This window comes from Epinephelus fuscoguttatus, linkage group LG4, assembly GCF_011397635.1.
Source record: "Epinephelus fuscoguttatus linkage group LG4, E.fuscoguttatus.final_Chr_v1".
NCBI lineage: Eukaryota > Metazoa > Chordata > Actinopteri > Perciformes > Serranidae > Epinephelus > Epinephelus fuscoguttatus.
Window position 1 is genome coordinate 41345853 of NC_064755.1, and position 24476 is coordinate 41370328.

The 24476-nt window shown below is 41.5% G+C and overlaps 1 protein-coding gene across 8 annotated transcripts in view; it reads right to left on the reverse strand.

Moving 5' to 3' along the window:
- Window positions 1–24476, reverse strand: part of kif21a (kinesin family member 21A) — an 81141-nt gene that overhangs the window by 28409 nt on the left and 28256 nt on the right. For 5 of the 8 annotated variants that reach the window (XM_049573538.1, XM_049573542.1, XM_049573539.1 and 2 more), the window contains exons 2-14: window positions 16531–16753; window positions 13901–14083; window positions 11454–11594; window positions 11026–11157; window positions 10678–10848; window positions 8845–8960; window positions 8120–8315; window positions 7847–8036; window positions 7580–7646; window positions 7119–7322; window positions 6472–6543; window positions 988–1075; window positions 575–689 (exon numbers count right to left, since the gene is read on the reverse strand). In XM_049573538.1, coding sequence (XP_049429495.1) covers window positions 575–689; window positions 988–1075; window positions 6472–6543; window positions 7119–7322; window positions 7580–7646; window positions 7847–8036; window positions 8120–8315; window positions 8845–8960; window positions 10678–10848; window positions 11026–11157; window positions 11454–11594; window positions 13901–14083; window positions 16531–16753 — 1898 coding nt within the window. The remainder of the gene's footprint in view (window positions 1–574; window positions 690–987; window positions 1076–6471; window positions 6544–7118; window positions 7323–7579; window positions 7647–7846; window positions 8037–8119; window positions 8316–8844; window positions 8961–10677; window positions 10849–11025; window positions 11158–11453; window positions 11595–13900; window positions 14084–16530; window positions 16754–24476) is intronic. The other 3 variants (XM_049573543.1, XM_049573544.1, XM_049573540.1) reach the window with 1 other exon arrangement.

The window sequence follows — 24476 nt, forward strand, 5'->3', positions numbered from 1 at the left end:
TCATCACCTCACCAGCCACACTGTGCAGAGTTTCCACCTAAATCCCTGATTTTGTTACATCCTCTGCTACTTTAGACTCCCTGTTTAACAGTGCATCCGTTTTAAAATCCTCCTCCCTGTCTTTAAATCCCTGCATAGCATGGTGCTGCCCTACTGTACCATTCCAATCTTCTGCATTCCTACACACCTCCTCATTCACTGCAATGACCACTGACCCTCGACTCCCCCCTCCAGGCTCTGTACTATGGGGGACCGGGGCCTTTAGTGTAGCTGGCTCTGATGTGTGGAACGCTCTTCCTCAGCGTCTGCCTCATTCACATTAGTTTTATTCTTTTAAGTTGCAACTGAAAACTCATCTTTTGCAAACAGCCTTTCCTGGTGTTTCATGAATATGTTCTTTTATATTGTGTTATTTTCCATCAGTGTCCAAACACAGCTGTGTGTGTGTGTGTGTGTGCTGCAGGTTGGAGTGTGTATCTGATCTGTCAGTGGTTAAACAGCTCCCCCTGGTGGAGAATCAGCAGCGTCTTTATGGTGAATGAGTGAGAGCGATCAGACATTTTCTTCCTTGTACCTTTTTCGTCTGACTCTGAGTCAGAATCATCCGAGCTCTCCTCCACATCCATCTCCTCTTCCTCCTCCTCCTCTTCCTCTTCTCCTTCCTCGTGGTCGCTGCCCTCCTGGACCTCCTGAAACGTGACATACTGACACTTTAATATCTGAAGCAGGGCCGGGGCATACGGCCTGTAAATTATACCGCATTATTATTTTTTTTTATCACAATACAGAGCATACGTCTCGATATTTAACCTGGAATAACCTCGCAGCTGATGTTTGACACCGACTCTGAACACTTAACCCATTTCAAATATGTTTTTTTTTTTTATCATTTATCATCATTTATCATTATCAACATTTTTAATGGTGACTTAAAAAAAAAAATATATATAAATCATTTAGTAATTAATTTTGAGGAGTCAGTCGTACCATTTCTGCCTCCTCGTTGACTCGCTCCGTCATTTCCTTCTCTGTACCCTTCTCCTGATCGTTGTCAGGAACTTCCTCCTTGTTGGCACTGAAAGATTCAGACATTGGTCAGGATTATTCCTCTGTGACGGACACATGATGCACATGATACGCCTCCAGGGCTACTGTACGTCACATGGAAACAAGGAGCATATTTCTAATTAAACACCTGCAGGTAATAACGGCACTGTTTCTTTTTTTTAACTGGTGAAGCACAAGTTTTGTAAATTATATAATAATACAACAACTCTGTCTTTTTGGCAAACAAACTGTTTTTATGGACTTTAACACTGTGAAGCAATAAAGCGTCTCACTGTTAATGACTTTATTAGCTGTGATGTATTTGACACTTCTGATACTTTATGAGAAAATGTATTCTTTAAATGAACCATAAAGCACACAGAGCCTTCAGCATCATCTCATCACGTAATGAACTATAAACTCTGAGGTGATGCTGCTTCTTTAAAATGAGTTTGTTTGTGATAAAGACAGCGTGTTGCTTTGACAAAGGAATCTCATCAGAGTCAGAACGAAACCAGGAGAAGCAAAGAAGCATGAAAGGAATAAATAAATAATAGCTGTAAATCAAGTCCATGAAGCAGATCTGTTGGATAAGTGCTTTATCCAAACTCAGAGGGTTAGCAATGGTTAGGTGGTGCTTGCACAAAATCATCTGGATTATCTGAACAAAAGGAAAAAGAAAGATTAACACAGGAAAGTGAGAAGAGATATTTATCATCCAACGATGTATTATTTTAAAGGACTGATTAACACAGTCTGTTGGGGCGCACAGTGGCTCAGTGGGTTTGATTCCAGCTGGCGGCCCTTTGCTGCAGGTCGTACCTCCTCTGTCTCCTCCTCATGCTTCAATAGAACACTGTCCTGACATTACAGGCAAAAAGCCCCAAAAATCATCTATTGAAAAACCTAGTCTGTCAAACGTTAAAGAAGACGCACCTGTGCGCAGAAGTTTTAACCCTTCACTTCTGATAATCTAGAGGGGAAAAAGTTAAAAATAGATCGCTAATAGATAACTGATGGCTGAGTGGTTACAGCGCCATGTAACTGTCGTGTCGCCACATCTTTACCGTTAAGCAAAATAACTAAGTGTAACTACAGATCATGTATTCGTATATTGAAGCTGAGAACGGCCATGCTTGCAATTTTTCCTTTCGTGCTGTTGTCTGGAGATCACAAGCTTTGTCTTCTCGAGATAATGAAATAAGAAACTCGTCATCATGAAAAAAACACAAGGTTGTTTCCTCTTATTACCTCCGCCAAGGGGTTGTGTTTTCGTCGGTGTTGGTCTGTTTGTCTGCAAAATAACTCAAAAAGTTAAGAATGGATTTTGATTAAATTTTAAGGAAAGGTGGATAATGGGACAAGGAACAGATGATAGAATTTTGGTGGTGATAGGTTGAAGCAAAGTGGATAAAATAATAAATAAATTCTTTCGTCTGACAGCCTCAGCAGCAATTCCAATGTCTAAAGATGGTGAAAATAGTGCCATCTGGTGGCCGGAAAGCACGTCTTGTTCTACTTGCTAAATATTGTTGTAATTCTAAAGTTGAATTTAATGTTCTGTGTTGGAAAAAAAGTAAAAAAATACAAAAAACATATTATATTCTGTGTTGGTACAAAATAAAAACGAAATAAATACACCACAGTGTCTCCATGGAGAAGGCATACATAACCTAATAATGATAGTGATGCAAATAACCTAATTGTGAAGCAGGCTGCAAAATCTGATGCAGAGGGAGAGGGAATATCACCTACTTGGTGGAGGTCTGCACTCTCTGAGTGCTTTTCTAGTTATTTAAAGTGTTCAGCAGAGATCAGATGTGCTACGTCAGCAGAGACAGAGTCTTGACAACTGTAGCGGAAAGTTTCAGACTGTACTTTAACGTCTGATAAATTATTTTGATCTCTTGTTTTTTCTTCTCTAGAATCAACAAATAAGTTGTTATCAAATCAAATCACGTTTATCTATAAAGCACATTTAAAAACAACCAGAGCTGACCAAAGTGCTGTACAGAACATGTGAGTCAACGTCAAATATCAATTAATCAAAGAAATCAGCATAATGTAGTGCAACAAGGACCAGTTAAGGGCAATCAAATGCCAGGGAATACATATGAGTTTTTAGTTTTGCCTTGAACATAACTACAGTGGAGGCACATTTGATAGAAAAAGGTAAAGCGCTCCAGCGCAAAGGCCCGATCCCCTCTGCCCCTTGACTTTGAACAAGGGAGCCAGGAGCAGCTGGTCTGAGGATCTGAGAGGTCTGGGGTTGGTGAGGGGGCACAGGAGCTCAGAGATGTACTGGGGTGCCAGGCCATGTAGGGACTTGAAGACAAACAGTAGGATTCTGAATTGCAGTGCAGAGATGCCAGGACAGGTGTAATGCTTTCTCTCTTTTTTTGTGCCGGTTATTAGTCTGGCAGTGGCATTCTGCACCAGCTGCAGACGGGACAGAGAAGGCTGGTTGATGCCGAAAAAGTGAGTTGCAATAATTGAGGCGAGAAGAAATTAGGGCGTTAGTGACGGTTTTCAGATCGGTAAGTGAGAGGAATGGTTTGACTTTGGTGATATTTCCTTTGACCACGGCACTGATTTGTTTTTCAAATTTGAGTAATGAATCAAATATGACACCAGTTATGACATGAAAACAAAATGTATTATCTCGAGATAACGAAACTCTGAATGATCTGAAGGTAACTGCATTAAAAAATACTAATTGCAGGCACAGCCCCTCTCAGCTTCTGGAGTCGCATCCATTTTTCGGAGCTTTTGCTGAAATTAAAGTTTTAGAAAAAGGCAGAAAAAAACTGACTTCACTTTCTTCTCCATGATCTAGAATTAATGTTTTGGGCAAGGATTTAGCAAAACGCAAACATTTATCAGGGGACATGTTACCAAATGACAACATGTTGAATTAAAGGTAAAACTGCGAAACTCCTTGATCACCAACAGCACAACGTCACTAGTTCAATTCCAGTCAGTGACCCAGAGTTTCCAGTGTCTGTTTTTACAGTTTGTTTTTGTTTTGTTTTGTTTTTACTGAGAAAATTGAGGTTTCACATATTTAAATTTCTCTGGTCACAATGTCCGGTAAATCTTCTGATTGACGCCTCTGATTTTAAAAGGACACTTTGCCGACTTGAAACCAGTTCTGATTCACTGCAGTAAGTAGTGAGTGCACATGAATGGTGCCTAGCCTCCACACATGGCGCCTGCACGTGGAGCTTCCCGCTCATTGGCTGGCAACGATTGCCAGGTGAAAAGAAACACGTCATCATTATTGTCATCCGGCAGACTTGTGTTCCAGGATGGGTGGGGAGCTCCAGATGACGGCAACATGTATGTATGTATGTATGTATGTATGTATGTAAATCTGCTGACAGGACTTGTTTTATTTGGATTACAGTGTGTGCCCAAGTACAGAAGTGTATTGCATTCACTTTTCAGAGTAATTTATTTATTTTTCTGGGGTTTTTTTGGTGTATTTTTTTGTGTTTTTCTGAGTATTTATTTTTTCAGTTTTTTTGTGGTATTTTTTTTTTCCTGAACGAGGAGATGAGATACTTCAAAATCTCGCGAGAAGCTCCCACCTGGCACCTGCAAGTGACTCCTGCATCCATGGTGACTTCTGCTTATGGATGTATTTTGCATCTGTGCTCCTGCTCCTAGACAGTTTCAGCTACGGGATCAATAAGGGTAAGGCACGTCATTAGTTACACACAGGGTATGATAATCTAGCTATGTTTTCCACTGCATTCTTCTAGTGTAGGCCTATTGCTCAATCTAACAGGTTAGGTTAGTAACAGGTTGTAACAACGTTAGCTGACAAACGTGTGTGGGCATGATTTCAGTTGTCAGATAACGTTGTTACAACCTGTTACTAACCTAACCTGTTACACTGAGCGATAGGCCTACACTAGAAGGATGAACATAGCTAGATTATCATACGCTGTGTGTAACTAATTACGTGCCTTACCCTTATTGATCCCGTAGCTGAAACTGTCTAGGAGCAGGAGCACGGATGCAAAATACATCCATGAGCAGGAGTCACCATGGATGCAGGGGTCACTTGCAGGTGCCAGGTGGGAGCTTCTCGCAAGATTTTGAAGTATCTCGTTGCCTCGTTCAGGAAAAAAAAAATACCACGAAAAACAGGGAAAAAATTACTCAGAAAAACAAAAAATTACTCAGAAAAACAGAAAAAATTACTCAGAAAAACAGGGAAAAAAAATCACTCAGAAAAACAAAAAAATACTCAGAAAAACAGAAAATATTACTCAGAAAAACAGGGAAAAAAATCACTCAGAAAAACAGAAAAATAAATAAATCACTCAGAAAAACAAAAAAAAAAAATCACTCAGAAAAACAGAAAATATTACTCAGAAAAACAGGGAAAAAAATCACTCAGAAAAACAGAAAATATTACTCGGAAAAACAGAAAATATTACTCAGAAAAAAACAGGGAAAAAAAATCACTCAGAAAAACAAAAAATTACTCAGAAAAACAGAAAATATTACTCAGAAAAACAGGGAAAAAAAATCACTCAGAAAAACAGAAAAATAAATAAATCACTCAGAAAAACAAAAAAAAAATCACTCAGAAAAACAGAAAAAAATCACTCAGAAAAACAGAAAATATTACTCAGAAAAACAAAATATTACTCGGAAAAACAGGCAAAAAAAATCACTCAGAAAAACAGAAAAAATTACTCAGAAAAAAAAAATCACTCAGAAAAACAGAAAATATTACTCAGAAAAACAGAAAATATTACTCAGAAAAACAGGGCTTTTTTTTATTTGTCAAGTGAATGTAATACGCTTCTGTACAAAAGTGCCTTGATGATGTCATTCTGTATGCAGCCTACCTATCAACTGTTTTTACGCTCATTAAGCACAGATATTATCTGATCAGAATTCTCCCATTGGACACGTTCACCGGCACCAGTTTTTTCTAATGGAAACCTGCGATGACCTTTGTTGCACGCCCCCTGTCTCCCTCCTCACTGTCAAACTGTCCAATAAAGGGAGAAATGCCCCCCAAAATCTTAAAACAAAATAAAATCAATAACTAGAGTGTTCTTGATCCTCGATCTTGCATCCAAGATCTTTCAGAACACTTTCTAGTTCCTGTTTGTCTTCACAGACTGTGACAGTCAGTAAAAACATAAAACAAAGATGTGACAGAAAGCAGGATGATGTGAGATGGGTCAAAGAATGAGCGGAGGGTTCACACACAGGATCTAAACAGATACGAGCTTTTTACAGTGAAAATAAAGTGTTTTAATGAGGGGGGGCAGCCAGTCTCACTCCAGGTGGGAAATAGTACCTGCGCAACGTAAATTAAACATTAAAGTAAAATGCTGAGTCAGGGTAAGCAGAGGATGGGGGGGGGGGGGCAACAGGAGGGTGGAAGCTCTGACAAACCTGACGTCATCAACCTCTTCCACCACCTCCTCCCTTTCCTCCCTCTCTCTCTCCTCCAACAGCTGCTGGAGTCTTCAGGGAGGGGTGAAGGGTCAAACGACAGAAGGAAGCAAGAGATGAACGGAGGAGGAAGAAAGAATGGAGGGAAGAATGATCAGAGGAAGCTCTGCACTCACAAAAACTCCACCCACTGCATCATCCCCCACCTCAGCTCCAACCTGGACCTCTGATGCTGCTCATTTCTCATCAGGTTATTCTCACAGTGAAACTCTTCTGTTTATCAGAGTCAGAATACTGTCACAACATCAGTCCACGTTATAAACATCAAGTGTGCAGGTAATTCATTGTTTCATGTCTGTAAATGATGCACATTAATTATTTAAGCATCTTTTAGCTACGTCGTGTCTCAGTTTACATCATGACTGAAGGTCTCTTTAAATATTCATGTTCCAATGTACAAAGTGTTTCTTATTCAAATAATCAAACAGTCAAAGTGACTTCTGGTTGAAGCAGGCGGTGATGCGCCTTTGAACAATGTTGAACGTTTTAAAAATCTCACAAAAAGTGTCGCTCCAGTTTGAAACTTATTCAGAAAGTATCCACAGGCAGAAACAGTCGATTTTAGATGTAATTTTTAGTCCTCTTACCTTTTCTTTTTCTTCTTCTCTCGTTTCTTCAGCTTCTCCAGGTCTTTCTTGGCGAGTTCGATGATGTCAGAGGTCTCCTTTTCAGGCGCCAGCAGAGTGGAGGAGAAGGAGCCGGGTCCTCCGTACAGCGACTGGCGGTTGGAGGCACGAGACAGATTCTTCCTCAGATTCTCGTTCACAGCTTCACTCTCCAGGAGTTTGGCTCTGATGAAAGAATCCAGGGACACAAACAGGAAGATCACACGTGACCCAGAGCAGAGTTCAGGTGTTCTTGCGATATCGCGTTCACAAGAATGGGACAGACGGACAGGCGTATGGGTGTATGTACGGACGGACAGACAAGCCGAAAACAAAATGGCGCAGAGCCATAAAAATGGTTATTTGACCCTGATGGAGTGAAGACGTAGAAATGAATCGGGGCACAGTTTGAATTTACTTCATCTCCAGTCGCAGATTTTTACCTGAGGTCTTCGATCTCTTTGATGTAACCTTGAATCATGTTTCCTATTTCTTCAGTTCCACCTTCACCTGGAAGACAATCAGGACACTTTAAAATGAGACGCAGGGAGAGACAAACTAAACATGTCTGCCCTGTATCGCGACTGAACCAAGAGCAGAATCAAACACTTCACATCAGACATAAGAATAAAATAATTATAATAAAATGTGGAATATTTATTTGCCAATAATTAAAGAAAGACTTGATGAACGTGCAGGTTTGAACCGACCTGCCCTGGCGAGCGCCTGGTTGGCCTGGTCACTGAGCAGCTGGGTGAGCCGCGCCCTCTGGGCGTCGATGGTCTCCTGCATGGCCTTCACTCTCACCCTCAGGTTGCTGTTCTCCGTCTGCAGCATGGAGTTCTCGTGGAACATGTCGCTGAAGCTCTCCACGCCGTCCTCACCCATCAGGCGTTTACCCTGCAGGGAGGAGGAGACAGATCAGAAGACGACACCTCCCGTCGACATGAAATATGCCCTGCTTCATTTATCAGACTCCTCACCGTCTTGTACTCCATCAGCTCCATCTGCAGCCGAGCGATCTCCGTCCTCAGAGCGCTGATCTGCTGGCTGGCCTTGTCCTGGTTCACCATCACCTTGTTCTTGATGTTCCTCGCTCGGTTGGCGTACTTTAACGTGTTCAGCGTCTCCATGAAGTCCCGATCAGATGGGCTGATGCAGGCGATCATCACGGTTTGGCTGAAGCAACAAGGAGGCACATGTGTAATCACATTTTTATTATTATATATATACTGTATATGTATATACTGCAGAGGTTTCATTTTAATTCTTACAATTCACTGTTGGCTTTTGATATGTGGAAATATCAGTGAAAATATTTTGATTTCACTATAAATGACTTTCAGCTTCTTAAAAGGTTAAATTATTCTGAATTTTCTTCCAGTTCCTCACCAACAGATGTAAATATCAGTGATTGGCATGCAGTGTTATTGATTGATTGATTGATATTCCCTCCTGCGTATGCTTTACTAAAAACTTTATCAGTGTCTTTATTTTATCATTAATGATGAGAAAGACATATTTTATACTTTATATTAAAGATACTCTTTATGTTCCTTTATTCTGCAGTTGATTCCTGTGCTGATTTCATTACAACAGGTTGTCAGGTAGATTTCCTGTTTCCCCTCTGAGACCTCTGACTGCTGAGACTTCTCTGGGCTCACACTGCCTCAGATGGTAATTGTGATAGAAATGTGAAATCACCGACCTGTTTCCTCCCAACGAGTCCTGCAGCAGTCGGGTGAGTTTGGAGTCTCTGTAAGGCACATGTGACGACCGTTTGCTCCGGTCACCCAAAGCACTGATTACATTCCCCAGAGCGAGCTGCAGCAACACAGACGAAAACAAAGACGAGAAATGTGGTGATTTAACAGTTTACTGACAGCTTTTTATTCCATCACTGCTTTTTGGATCATTAACCAAATAAGTCTGTTTGTAAAGTGTTAAAAGTTTTTAGTCTGATGGTTTTCACCTCAGTCAGGCAGGTAGGAGAGAAGCTGTACGATGTAAAAGAGCCAAAGAGCCAAAGAGCATCACATGCAACAAACGCGTTTACTTTATACTAAAATATCTTCACTGGCTCTCTGTTGATTTTAGGATCCTGTTCAAAACTCTCATCCCTGCACCAGATTTGTATTTTATCCATATTTTGTGAATTGTGATTCTTTGTTTTGTTTGTTTTTTGTGTGCATATAGTTTTGCTAGTTGTGCACTTTTAACTATTTTCCTGGTGATCCATGTGTAAAGTTTTATATCTTTACCACTAAATGTATCACCTGTTGATTTTCTCCACCTGGATAAACATCTCAAAACACTACAGGAAGTTCAGTGAACAGAGAACCCTGCAATGATGAGGATAAAGACAAATACAGTCCTTCATGTGATTTAAAATACTTACTGGATTACAATATTGGCTTTTTTGCCGTTATCCAATATGCCGATATGTAACAACTTATTTGGCCATTAACTGATATCCATATATCCACTTTTTCCCGCCTAATTTCAGTGATCATCAAGTCTCTTCTGTAGATGAATTAACATCATATTATACATACAGACTCTTATTGTGACGGCCCACCAGCAGATGGAGACATGACATACTGTCCAGTGTCTGTAACATTCATTCACAGTGTAAAATAAGAAAAAGCATATAGGCCGATTTTGAAAGTTCATTTTAAAGCAGATATCAGCCGATACTGATGACGTACTGATATTATTGTGCATCCTTACTTAAAATGTGTCCTTCCTTCATGAAAACACTGCAGCTAAAGCTCATTTAGCCTTTCACTGCTGCAATCAACACGTTGAAGCCACAATAATTCATCTATTAATGAATCAGTTGTCTACTAATTGACTATTAAACTCAATGCAACTTATTTTATAATCAATTTATTGGTTTGAGAAATTTTTTAAGGGGAAAAAAGGTATAAAACCTGATTCCTGCTTCTTAAATGTGAATATTCTCTGGTTTCGTTACTTCTCTATGACAGTAAACTGAAAAGCATTTGGTTTTGGACAAAACAAGTAATTTGAGGTTGTCATGTTGGGCCTTGATGTTTTTCATGATTTTAGGTTAATATAGAAAATAATCCACAGATCAATCAACAGTGGAAACATCCCTTAGCTGCATATTAAAAGCATGCCACACACAGGTTTAATAACAAAATATGTGGGGGGTTTTAAAGATTATTTTTATGGCTTTTTTTTTTTTGCGTTCATTGGACAGGATAGGATGAGATTCTGAATCAGGCCCACCACTACTGCAGGAAGGACAAGGTCTATGTACACGGGTGTACACGGGGCACCTGCTCTTCCAGCTGAGCTACTGGGCGCCCCGATATATTGTATGTTTGTCCTTCCTCTGCACTGTATTTTTCTGTTCCAGTAGTGGATGATTTTTGAGGCTGGACGAGTATAAAATTGAGCCACTAGATGGCGCTCACGCTCTGGTTATATCAGCAGCTCTGGCTCTGACTCTACAGATCCTGCAGCAGTGACCCAGAGGACACAGAAGAAGAAGGAGGAGGAGGAAGCTGCTCACCAGTCCACAGTTGATGGAGATGCCCTCTTTGGCTCGATCGCCCGTTGCTCCAGTTCTCTTCAGCCTCTCAGAACCAGCCAGATCCACAAAGTGGAACTTGGCCGTCAGCGTCTCGTACTCGTCCATCTCAGAGTTTCCGTTGGACACTCTGTTGTCAGTCTCACTTTCTTGCTGTGTAACAATGACAAACAGAAACACTGTTAGTGACACAGACATACAGGACACTGCAGCGTGTTACGGGGACAGTGTCAGTTTAATTTCTGACAGCAAACTGGTAAAAAAACTGAACCCTCTGTGGCACAAGTCCTGTGTTCATCATATATATTTTTATTGTAAGTCTATACTAACATTGTCGGAGGCACAGACGCGAACTTGGCACAGGTGGATGGTGAAGATGGCGTGGGATCGAGAGCTCTGGACGTTCATCTGAGTGCTGGCTGTGGTGCGAGACAGAGCGCCAAGCTTCAGGCACTGCATCATCTGAACAGATGAAGAGAGAGAGCTTTAAATATTAACACACAGGTCGAACTCTCTGTGATGCAGCGGGGATAAAAAACAACAACAGTAAATACTCTCAGGCGTTTATGAAAGTAAACATCAGAGCAGGGATGAATTATATATGAGTCATAACGAGAGTGTTGGTAAAGACCTGTGGGGGCACAGAGGTTCACGTTCAGCAGCGCAGATACATTAATAAATATTCATTACAGTCATTAATAATGACAGTTACTAACACACACACACACACACACACACACACACACACACCCGGTTACCTCGGCCTCGGAGGACACGGTCCGTGTGGTCACTCCCACGGTGTAGATCCCCCCGGTGGCATCTTCGTGGATCTTGATGTGAGATTTCTGTTTCATGTCTCGTGTGGAGTCGAACAGGTCCAGAACCTCCTCGTTATAAAGCTGCACAGAGACAACACACACACACACACACACACACACACACACACACACACACACGAAAATGGTTTTAATCAGGCAGATACAGGACTTTAAATCATGGATTAAATCATCAACATTCACAGAAGATCTGTATGGAAGTTTTCACATTTCAAAGAATCATTTTACAAAATATATTAAACAAAAAAGGAGACAGAATTGAACACACAGATTACAGAGGACAACTGGACAGAGACGTGAGACACTGCAGGTCCCTGAGTGAGTTTGCTTTGAAGAACACTGTGATTCTTTATCACCCTCAGACTAACAGCACTACAACAGGTCTACAGAGACACAGCTTTCGTTGGAGACCATGCAGAACCTCACTGACCGCTTATTGTCATGTTTTCTGGGCCAAAAATTCCAACCATATTAGCAAGAGATTGTAGCTGAGATTCACAAGATACTTGGAATGGATTTAGTCTATTCATGTATTACGTTATACCTCAGAAAAATACCTGACACTGTCCCACACAGAGAGAGATATTTATTAAAGACACTTTTGGCAAATAGCAGATAAAACTTAACTCGCAAATACAGTTGGGGATTATAAACCAAATACACTGTATGAAAAGACTTTTATTTATTTTAAGGCTTGATCTCGAGAAATGTACAAAATATTGGGAGAAATGGATTGTGTATAAAAGCCACAGAGAAAAGTGTGACACTGTATGCTGAGATGAAAGAGGAAAAATGTGCTGTGATTTGACTTCGTAACACCCGTCATGACTTCTTATTCTTTGTTTCTTAACCCACTGAAACCTGAAGTGACATCACTTTTCTTGTGCTGCTTACAGAAACCTTTCACAAAGATTTTTAAACCTTTAGTTTGTGTGATTTCTTTCAAAAACATGGGGGGAAAAAAAGCAATGAGCAACTGGGTAAGACGTGTCTCACAAATTGCAAAAAATGAACAGATTCAGAAAATTATTTAAAAAGAAAAAACATTTAAAATTAACAATTTAAATTTCTGTTGTTAAAAATCATTTTTAAGCACTTTCCCCAAGTCAATTCTTTGTTTTTTAACTGTCTTTCTTTCTGTCTTTTTACTAAGTTTTTCTTCAAAGTCTTGCAGTTTTTTTGGGTCATTTCTTCTGTCACTGCTCTTTGCCTTCTTCCCATGTTTTTGAAAGAAATCAAGCCAATTTCCTCGGAGGTTTCAAAGGTTAAATAAAAAAAAATGTTATAAAAAAAACACAGAATATCTTTAGGTTTCAAACTCCAAACTCCATTTGAGAACTCAGGATCTTGACTTGGCTTTAGGACCGATATAAGAGCCAAAATAATACGGCAAGCCTCCACTTGTTCTTTATTTTAGTTCTCACTGGCTGATTTTTGACTAAAAAAGGTTGGTGAACATCTGGAAATGAAACCTTGCCGAGTGCATCTGTACTGTAGGCATTAAGTGGAGGAGTCAAATCGAAGTGAACTGATGCTGCGTGTCAGAAATATTTCAGTGATCAGGTTTGATGGAGCAGTGCTAGAAAAAAGACAAAAAGGCCAAACATAATTCTGTTAGTGTCAGACTGAAGTATCTGTCTGACATTTGCCTTAATTAAATATAAACTCTCTGATAATCACCATCATCCAAAGAGTTTCCTCTCTGAACAGACAATCTGTCGAACCTGCAGTGACGTCTGTTTCTCTTTGTGCCTTTAATTCAACATCTGGGAGTCCTTCACGTGACGTCCTCAACAGTCTGAATTTAATTTAAGTTTCAATGTCTCAGGATGATTTGGATTTTTCCGAAAAGCTTTCTGCATCTTGATAAACAAAATCTGAGGAGACATGAACAACTGTGGTGTAAAAAACAAAAGGTCAGATTTGGAGAATCTGAGCAATAACTCAGTTTCTGTTGGAGACAGTTTTGTGTCTGAAACTGTGTGACCGTTTGATTCCTAACCGCAGCTCATCCAGTTCCAGGTCTCCTCCTGGAATCTGAGCACTGCCACAGTCTGACGGAGCGCCACAACTGTCTCCTCACATTATTCCTGTTAACTGCTTCCTGTCTGGACTGACACCCCTCCTCACACCTCCTCACCCCCCGATGACAGCTGCTGCAGTTCAATTGTCAGTGTGGATATTTTCATGTGATGTAGCACTGGTGTCGCAGCTTGTTAAACGGGGAGTGTCAACAATATGAGCCTGACCCGTGACATCTCTGTCGAGCCTGCCACTGGTGGGAGACACATTAGATTTTCTTTGCTTTATTCAAAGCAGGTAAACTGATAAAAACATGATGGATGAAGCAGTGATGGCGGTGCGCGTACCTCCAGGAACTGGGCATTGATTTTAAACTCAGGTACGGGGCGTCCCTGCTCCTGGGCGGCCTGTCGGCGCTCCTCGATGCCCTTGAAGAGGTGGTGGACAGCGCGTGGGATGATGCCCAGCTCCTCGTCTGAGATGTTGACGTCAAAGCCTGTCCCCATGGTGTACGTCTTCCCTGAACCCGTCTGGAAGGGGAGAGGGAAATACGAACACGCTGTTAACGGAAGTGTGACGAAACAATACTTCGACACAGAAGTATCCCAATACTATGCTGTATCGATTTGGTGTCAACAGACTGAGAAATGTCCACATGTATTTGACCTTATGGTGTATTTCTCCTGCGCCCTGTAAAGAGCACTTTGTGTATCAGTTTTTAAAAAGAACTTTACAAATAAAGAATCATTACTGTTGATTCATTCTGTCATGTAGAGTTTACCTGCTTTTAGTTTGTGTTATCTATTTTAATGTAGTTTTGACCTCCTTTATTTCCCAGAATGCCCTCTGACATCCCCTGAGATGACCTCACTGTATTTCCCTGGGGGCTGTGCACTCAGCCAGAGAGCTGGTTTGCCCATTTAGAATTAAAGGAGGCTTCTGTCTGTTTATTTAAAGAATGTCACAAATTGAGTTGCTTGTCAAAGAAGATATTTCTAACCATTCACCTGAACTTTACTTTGATTTTTGATTTAGCACAAAGAACAAACCAGTTTAAACTGACACACAGCAGACACCACAGTCCCTCTGAGAGGTCAGAGTTTGTACTTCCTCCTCTTCCTCATTTCCTGTCTGTTTCTATCTGCAGCCTCACCGGGCAGCGCTGATGTGATGGAGCCGAGCGGGTCGCTCTAAATCTAGATTAGTTGCTGTAAAACTGCAGAGGCAAACAGGTCTGATCCCAGCCAAACCAACAGCACTGTGTGTGTGTGTGTGTGTGTGTGTGTGTGTGTGTGTGTGTGTGTGTGTGTGTGTGTGTCAGAAGTAGGCCAGCAGTGACAGAAGCTGTTACTGGGGAGATATGGGTTAATATGGACTCACATTAAAGATGTATAGAGGTGTGTGTGTGTGTGTGTGTGTGTGTGTGCATGCACTTTGAATCATGTGAGTGCCGTACAGCAGGAGCTCCATCACCACGGCAACCTAAGCTGCAGGGAGGTACAGGAGGAGGAGGAGGAGGAGGAGGAGGAGGAGGAGGAGGAGGAGGGACCATGAGGCCCAAACTTGCATGTTATTTCCATGAGGTGAACTCAGTGAAAAGAGGGAGGAGGAAGTAGAAGAGAGGAGGGAGTGACTGAAGGAAAAGAGGAGCAGGGCTGCTTGATGTGATGATATCTATATATTCATTCTATTTCAATGTGTTCATACTCATGTTTGTGATACAGTCATTTAAAGTCCTGTTTCCACCAAGCAGTTCAGTTCAGTTCAGTTTGGTTCACGTTTTTCCATCTCCACAGTGAAAAGTTGTGGATGGTACCAACAGAAGCGTTCCTTAGCGTCCCCATGTTTGGTCCCCCCTCTGTTGGGGTACCTAGCACACAGATCTGGTACTAAAAGGTGGAGCTAGAAACCCTGCAGTCTGATTGGTCGGCAGAGGACGGTCACTCTGGCCGACTGCCGGCAACTTTTAAGGTGGAACGTTAACTTGTAATGTTACTCAATGCATGAGCTGATGACGTGAATCCATCAGCACATCTTAAATTTCACTGTGACAACTTTGACCATCACTTTAGTTTCTATATGACACACACTTTTAGTAATGACTTTAAAAATATAGATTCATTTGGAGCGGATCATGTGAAGGTCATATATTCTAATCCTCACTTCCTGTGGGCTACAGCAACACTAAACCCCTGAGCTTGCCTGAGAAGGACTAAATGCACAAAGCTGCTATTTTTAAATATCCCATGGAGAGAGACTCTCACTGCAGCCTGTTCTATTTTGTTCTGAAAATGTGGGCGTGCAGCCTCGTTCTGTGGACGATAAACCAGGTGCAGACTTCCATCTGTGTCACTGCTGATGAGGAAATACAGGGAGTGCTGGACGGAGCAGTGAGTGACAACAACCCCGCCCACATTTAAGAGGACTGTCTGAACACACCGAGGGTCTAGGCACCATGTCTGAAGGGTCACTGTTGGTTCCAAAGGTAGTACTGAAAGGGTTTGGTGGATACAGGGCTTTACATATCCCACGTGGAACAAGCCACGATACATCATGTAAAATAGATACACTGCCCACCCCCACATGCTGCATTACTAAGTAAGATGTTTATGTACTGTAGGCAGATTTTTTTTTGTCCACAGACAGAGCCAGCTGTTTCTTCCTGTGTCCTGTCTTTATGCTGAGCTAAGCTGCAGAAACTGCTGGCTGCAGCCTTATAACAATGGTAACAACGATCTTCTCCTCTGACTCTGAGCAAGGCAGCCAATCAGTATATTTCCCAAAATGTGGAACTAATCCTTTAAAAACTACAGTTGGACAAAAACAAGGTCACAGAGGTTCAAATTCCACAACAGGAGTCGTCTCTGCTCTCCTTTCACCCAAATGTCGGCGCTCTCCACCTCTCCACCCCCCCACCCAGCTGTAAAGCACTGTCACCGTCAGCACTGCAGCTGTGACACCGAGGACAAAGACTTGCCTGTCCGTATGCAAAGACGGTGGCATTGTAGCCCTCGAAGCAGCCCTCGATCAGCTTCTCCGTGCAGGTGGTGTAGATGGAGTCCTGCTGGGAGTCCATGTCGAACATGTAGTCGTAGGTGAAGGACTTGTCTTTGCCCAGGATCACCTGCGGCTCCCCGGGCATCACGTACGTACAGATGTGACATCCCTCGATCTTCTCTCGGGCCAGCTGAGGACGAATCCTGCAACACACATAGAAACAAAACATGAGGAATGAGGAGGTACACTTCCTGACCACTTTATTAGGTACACCTGTACAATCTGATGCAACCCATAACAATAGGTCTGTCACATATCCAGCCTTTATGGAGCTTAGAATAGACAGTTCTTATTAAAGCTTTCTGAGGAGGGTTATATTAACTCCATATTTATTACTGAGGAGGTCTTACTGATCTGGGCTCAACAACAAGGATTCCTTGATTGCCCGGGGCAAGTTAAATGCCATGTTCGGCTAGTTAAGCTAGCCCGATCAGGCAAGTGGTACAAAAGGATTAAACACATTGAGTCATCTCACTTCCTTCTCATCTCCGTTGAGACATCTGCACTATTAATCAGGAACTTGTGAGAAAATGGCGGCAGTAAAGACAAAGTTTATGAGCTGAAGTGCAAGTGAGCATTTCAATGATCCTGAAAACAGGAGTTTAGTTGGGTGGCATTAGAGGAGGTGGGAAAAACTCCAACTTTGTTTACACAGTTTACTGCAAGTTTCATAACAAGGCAGATAAAACATTGTTTTTCACGTCAAGCTTCCTAAAAATGTTGCTCAAGTGCCAAAACACAAGTTGTTTAGTCTCCTGTTTTTGATGACTGCTAATACATCAAACAATTTGTACTGTACATGTACCAACAGTCCAGCTCTAGAGCCTCTTTCCAGATTTTTTCAAAGACAAGACAGTATTGGAGTAATAAGGAGCAGCATGAATGGCAACTGTAAAATATCGTATCGTAAAATTTAGGGCCCGACCGATATGGATTTTTATGCCGATTCCGATATTATGGAATAAAAAAATCCGATAACCGATATATCGGCTGATTCAATTTTACGTTTTTCAACTTAAAACCCCGAACTACCTGCTTTTGATGGCTTAAATATAGTTCAAACACTCGTTACAAAGATATAAATTGAAGGAATAACATTTTACTATTTTCACATACTTTTATTATCAGAAATTGTGTGGAATTGGGGCGTCAGTAGCATAGTGCCGGCGCCCCATGTACAGAGGCATTGCCTTGCTGCAGCGGCCGCGGGTTCGAATCCGGCTCGCGGCCCTTTGCTGCATGTCAGTCCCCACTCTCTCTCTGTCTCCCCATTTCACTCTCTGTCCTGTCAATAAAGGCAAAAAGCCAGTAAAAATAATCCTAAAAAAAAAAAAAGAAAAAAAGAAATTGTGTGGAACAAGCAGCATACGAACAATTTGAACACAAAATAAATCAAAAACACGATGTGCAAAAAGGCAGTAAACTTCTGGGTATTAAAATAATCATGCAAAGTCTCTATGAATTAAGACATTCACATGTATGTTCACAGCATGTATGTTCTGCTTATTATTGCCAATTTAACAGAGGTAGGTTATAGTGCAAAAAGTAACATAAAAATTTAAAGATACTTTTTAGGGCATTTTGCCTTTAATGAACAGGACAGGTAAGTTTGTGGGGGGGGAGACATGCAGCAAAGGGCCCGGGCCGCTGCAGCAACAGCCTTGTACATGGGGCGCCTGCTCTACCCACTAAGCCACCAACGCCCCAAGGACATCATTTCTAAGTAAAACACCATATTCCCTGCATTTTATTAATGATGAAAATATAAGTGTTAACATCGACCAACTTTTGGCCGATTGCCGATTATTCTCTAATGGCTATAATTGGCCGGTTAAATCGGCCGGCCGATAAATGGGTCGGGCCCTAGTAAAATTTAACTTGGACAATCAGCTTCTTCCATAAAGGGCTGGTAACTCTGAAACACATCACCGACTGAAATCAAACTGATCACAGATTTAAAATCCTTCACAACAAAAGGTCAAAGGCTGGTTAAAAGCAAATCAGAGCTGGAGCCACACTCAAACATCTACAGGGTATTAATGTAAGTGTTTTGGTGTATTATTGTATGTGTATTTTAGTAAATGTATTGTGGTATGTGTATAGTGGTAGGTCTACTGTAGTCGATGTATTGTAGGATATGTTGTGATATTTGTGTTGTGGTCATTTTTACTGTGGGGTGTGTATTGTAGTGTGTGGATTGTGGTTTATGTATTTTATTGTGCCATGTTTACAGTGTCTTGTGGTTGTATGATGTTTTAAACTTTATATTTTTAATAGCATTGTTGATCTACATGTAAAAGTCCAACTAGGGACAAGAGTTGAAAATTACCAACAGCTATAAACTCTGTGAAACACATCAGTCTCATACTCTGTACTGGAACTATGTTAAACTGCATCGTCCCTATCAAATAAAAAAATAAAACAAAATGCAGAACATGATGATGTCACAGTCAAGATGACCTTTGACCTTTTGGACATAAAATGTCATCACTTCACATTACTGTTTCACATTACTGTTAGACATTTGTGTGACGTTTTGTCAGAATTACTGAGTGAATTCTTGAGTTATGGCCAGAAACATGTTTAGAGCAGCATATTCTAATCCACGGCTATTGCTTAAAAAACATTACCATTGAACCCTTGTGGTTCCGTGCTGGACTGCATCATATTAAAACATGTTTCCAATGTTTATCTACGCCTCCTGTTTGTAAGTGGGACGTGCAAAACATTAAAAACACCTCAACATCTTTTGAAAGCGCTGCAGGGATTCCTGTTGAGTATCAATGATTCACATGAAATGTAAATATGCTGCAGCAGTTTAAAAGCTCATCTGAATACAAACAGGTTTCACCAGCAGCTCCAAACACAACCTGTTTACTCAGGGACACATTAACAGGACGTACAGTTACTGTAGCTGCTGAAATGTGCTGTACAATCACTGCTGTGGGGATCAAACCTGTGGATCACTCCACAATCCTTTCACCATGCTGATGAATAAGTCGGCACAATCATGGAGCTGCTTCATTAAGAAGGAAACTGGAGACAGACACATCAGAATTACAGCGCTGCATCTGCATGTTTTCGACTCTCAGCTCAGAGTCAAACTTCCTTCAGATGTAAATTCTGAAACCGTAAATCTAAAATGTTATTTTGATTAATCCGGAATCACAGGAACACGCTGAGCTTGTTTTTGTAACTGCAAACATTTTCATCTGCTGCAGATGTTCAGTTTCTGTGCAGCAGAGTCTGCAGGGTTCAACGTCGTAATCTGACCCAATACTTTGTCCCATAAAACCTGCCAGCTGGGTTAATATGTACTCATTTAGTCTGTCTGTCTGTCCGTGTGTCTGTCTGTCTGTGTGTCCGTGAGTCTGTCATGAAGCTGACATGCTGCATGTTAGTAAAGCTGCCCCGACAGACTGAAATCTGTCGGGATTAACTCGTTCACTGTGGACGTGAGAGGAGAAAGACAGAGAGAGAGACAGAGGCCCTGTGGGCTGCAATGTGGTGGTGGTGGTGGTTTCGGACCTAATTGTATTGCGGAGTTTTGCACAGCGGCGACCGGATCTTTGCTCTCAAACCACAAAAAAAAATGTAAAAAACAACAACAAAAAAAGGTAATAAAAGAACGAATATCGAATACCAAATTTTCATAACGAATACCTACCCATAGAAATGAATATCCGAATATTTGGGTACAGCCCTATTTTAGTACAAGACACAGAGCTGTTCTACTTTTAACCTCGTGCTTCATTAAACATGTTCTAACGTAATGGTTATCAAACCTAAACCTCCAGTAAGCACCACAACACTGCTGTTGTCCCATCACAGCAGGGACTGAAGGAAGGAAGTGACCAATGACAGTAGATTATTGAGGGTGTAACGCAGCAGCATCACATCATCATCTATGTTCTCTTCACTCTGTGGTTAATTGTGACCGATCTTTCAGAGAGTATGGCTCTGTGGTTTCAAACAAACTCTGCTCATGAGTTCAGCTCACAAACCGGCCTGAAAGAAAAGCACCTGACAGCGACCCTGCCGGCCTCTCTGTCCTCTGAGGATAAGGGCCTCATTGTGCCTCTGTGTTCAGGGGGAGAACAATGCTGCGAGGGGAGCACAGAGCGGCCATTGTGTCCGTCTGTGTGACACTGGATCCCGGCGCTGACACCAGCACCACGGCTGCAGGATTACATGGCTGGACGGAGGCGAGGGAGGAGAGGTAATGTCCTGCTGGAGGTCATGGTGTGTCCGCAAATAGCTAGTCAGTCGAGTCAGTGATGAAAACTGCTCTTTATTCATCTCCTGGCTCTTTGTTACATTAACTCTCAGGCTGCTTGACTCCTGGTTGATTTTAATGTTGGTCACTGATGAGATCCAGGCTCGTTCCTCTGTCGCACTTTGTCTTGAAAAATATCAAGAAACCACCTTTATCGTACGGTACTGATACAGCAGCAGACAACTGTAAAAACTTAACTTGACGAAGGTTTTTTCATATCAAAACATTTAAGATTTTCCTAGAGCAATATGGCCGACCTGATTGCCTCGAACCTTCAACCACTGCTGCTGTTTTGTTTTGTTTTTTCAGCTGCAACCTGGTGGAGTAAAGTGAAAGGGGGACAAATGAGGACAAAGACCAGGTGAGACGAAATGCAGAGCGTTATCATGCAGCCCGACCAGCTGTGTTCTGAGTTACTTATAAGTTAGAGAAACATTGTGTGCAACAGTCCACCTTCCACCTTCTCTCCCCTTTCTATCACTCTCTAACACACACATAGAAGCACTACATCTTACTAAAGCAGGTTTGGCTTCGGGTGGTCTCGTCGCATCTCGTCAAAGCTTCAAATATTGAGTCAAACAATGCAACATTACATGATGGCTTCTCATTCAGAATTAAATAAATCTGAATGAAATCATTCGGAATTAAAGTGTTTCCAGGTAGTTTACATGAGAAATATTCATTCCGAATGAGGGTTTACACGGGAGATCAGTTTAGTCGCCTTTATTCGGGTCTGCGCAAGGTTTGGGGCAGGGAAGGTTTCTGATTGGATAGGGGGCGGGGCGGATGTTACGTGTTTATGTTTACCAGAAGAAAACACTGTAGTCCTCGCTTCGGATAACAAGATGCTTGACGACGCAGTTCTTAGTGCCTTTTTCGGGCTTGTTTTGCTTATATTCTTGAAGCAGCAGTACGACAACAACCTTGTTCTGCTAATGCTTCGTCTGTTGAGGAGGAGAAGGGAGACAGAAGACCGTGTTTTGGCATATGGAAACCAGTGAGTGCAACTAGCCCGACTGCTCTATCTCAGCCCGTTGCTATGCCCAGAAGGGCAAGGAAACGAGCATGCACAGAAAGACCGGAATGAACGTTTACATGCACACAAAATTCTTTCATTCGGAATGACAAACGGAATAAACCACCCCCTTTAATTGGATTTAATTTTCAATCGGAATGACCGTTTACATGACCACTTTTAATCGGAATGGCGAATAAAAATTCCGAATGAAATTGGAATTAAACTATCCATGTAAACGTACTGATTGATTTGCGTTTCCTTTACCAGTTTAAGTGTGCCAAGTTGTGCCACAATTCAGAGAGTTGACGAGTGATTACAACAGACATGAGGAGAGTGGAAGTCTTTTACAATGGATGCCCCAGATATATGATATATGCCAAATCATCTGGCTCCAACCTTCAACTGTACAAGAAAACAGGTAGCCGCAGCGTCATCAAGGAAATCACACACAGATGTTTGAGATGGCTACAGTGTATGTCACGTGCTGAGAATGGAACAGGGCTTAGAGTCACCTTAAGATGGACACCACCACCACCACCACCACCAGGCACAAGAAAACCTGGGAGACTCAAAACCACCTGGTGCACAACTGTGACACTGGAGCTGTAAAAGATGAGCTTTTCATGGGGGGAGGTGCAACATATACATTTATGACATGACACACGAACCTTCAGATGCAATTTAACATATATATATATATATATATATATATTTTCAATGACTACAGCTCATTAAAGTGATCATGAAGACAAGATGTTCCAGGGGTGGATTACTGCACCATCTCTGCAGAACAAACCAGGCCAATCAAACATCTCTGTGAGTCTGTCTTCAGTGTAACTAACCAGCCTTCAGGCAGGAGTGGGAGGAACCGTTTGGCACGAGACTCAAAAGAAATTCACACATACTGCGGAGTAATAAGACAAAGAAACAAATCTCCTCAGTTGTGTTTTACTGTTTGGATCTCACCACGCTGTTGTTGTAATGTAGAATAAATGTGATCTCATTCAGAAAATCAATTATCTTCCATGTCAAATTCACTGGTTTTAACCAATTACATGTTTCTGTGGACTCAGAAATCTAATCCTCTCCAGTAACCACATGAGGGAGGGGGGTCTTTGTTTCAGATCATTTAGCTCACTAATTGGGTGTGTAATCCTGTCTGTTTCTCTCCCACAGCGCCGTCACACCCGGGAATCTGATGGATTTTTCCAAATTTACTCTCTTTTCATCTGCATGTAACCAGTGAGACGTCTCGCTGTACCGTCAGGATTTAAGGGAATATTTGTTTCTCAATAATGCAAACATTAATATTACATAGTTTAGTCTAAAATATTTTTTTGATACAGGAAATATATACCTTCTTTTTTTATTTTTAGGCTTTTTTTTACAAGATGTCAGTGACACTGTGGACTGATGTCAGAAGTCTTCAGATGTACTGTGTTGTTGATATGAACACTGCTGCAAAATTCAAAATGAAGGATGACGAGTGAATTTTCAATGAAAACAGTGAGTTGCTTTTTGTAAAAACATATTTGAGGAAAATCAAGAAAATATTCTTGCTAAAATTATGATATTGATTTCAACCACATTGTCCCACTCACTACAATAAATAAAGCTTCAAGGCGGAGTCATTAGTTGCAAGTTACTCTGACTCACTGCATTTAGACTGTGGCTGTAAACCTGCCATTGACCAGCTATTTAGGCAAGAAACAACAACAACCTCCAGCTAACAACCTACACGAAATGTCAAGTTTTGACAAAGATTTGAATCGTGCATTGAGGCATGTTGCTTTTCTCTTTGGGGGGATTGTAATGGTCTACAACAGTAGAAGGAAACCCGTGAACACACCTCAGAAAAGCCCAAACTCCATCTCACAGATGTGGATCTGTCACATGTTTTAACTCTGGCAGCGTGCGCCGCTCACACTGACCTCACAACTGTGTGAAGTTGCACTGTTCAACTTCACATGAGCATCTGTGATATCACTGTAATAATGTTCTGCAAAAAGTCACACACAGTCAGCAAATCGTCTGAGGTCCTGTGAGTTTTTTCAGAGCTCAAGTACAGTCAGGCTTCAGTCTGGCTATCAAAAGATGTTTGTATTTTTTTCAGTAAAAGCTGAATCAAATGGTTGCTATACGTCTGTTAAGGCCAAAACACACCAACAGCGAACATTGCGCATCAAAAAATATGCCCCTACTACTTTCAATGTACATTTTCTTTTACAAAGAATCAGCCATTTTAATGACAGACCTCCGACACTATTTTGCAAGGGAACAGTTGCTGCATCCTGGGCTTAGTTCCGCCCAAGACGACTGTGATTGGTTTAAAGAAATACAAACAGGGCAGAATATTTTTCCTTTACAGCAGTATAATAATGTGTGAGACTTTTCTCTGGCACTGACTCAGCGCTGTGAGACTAGCTGTAGATTTCTTTTATAAAATAAAAGTGAAACACACTGTGTTTAAAAAAGGAAAATGAGAGTAAACTGAGCAGCACTGTATCAACAGGAGTCATGACGAACAGCTGCGGTGACTCGTCTATTTTAGGAGTTCTGGACTTTGAGCGCT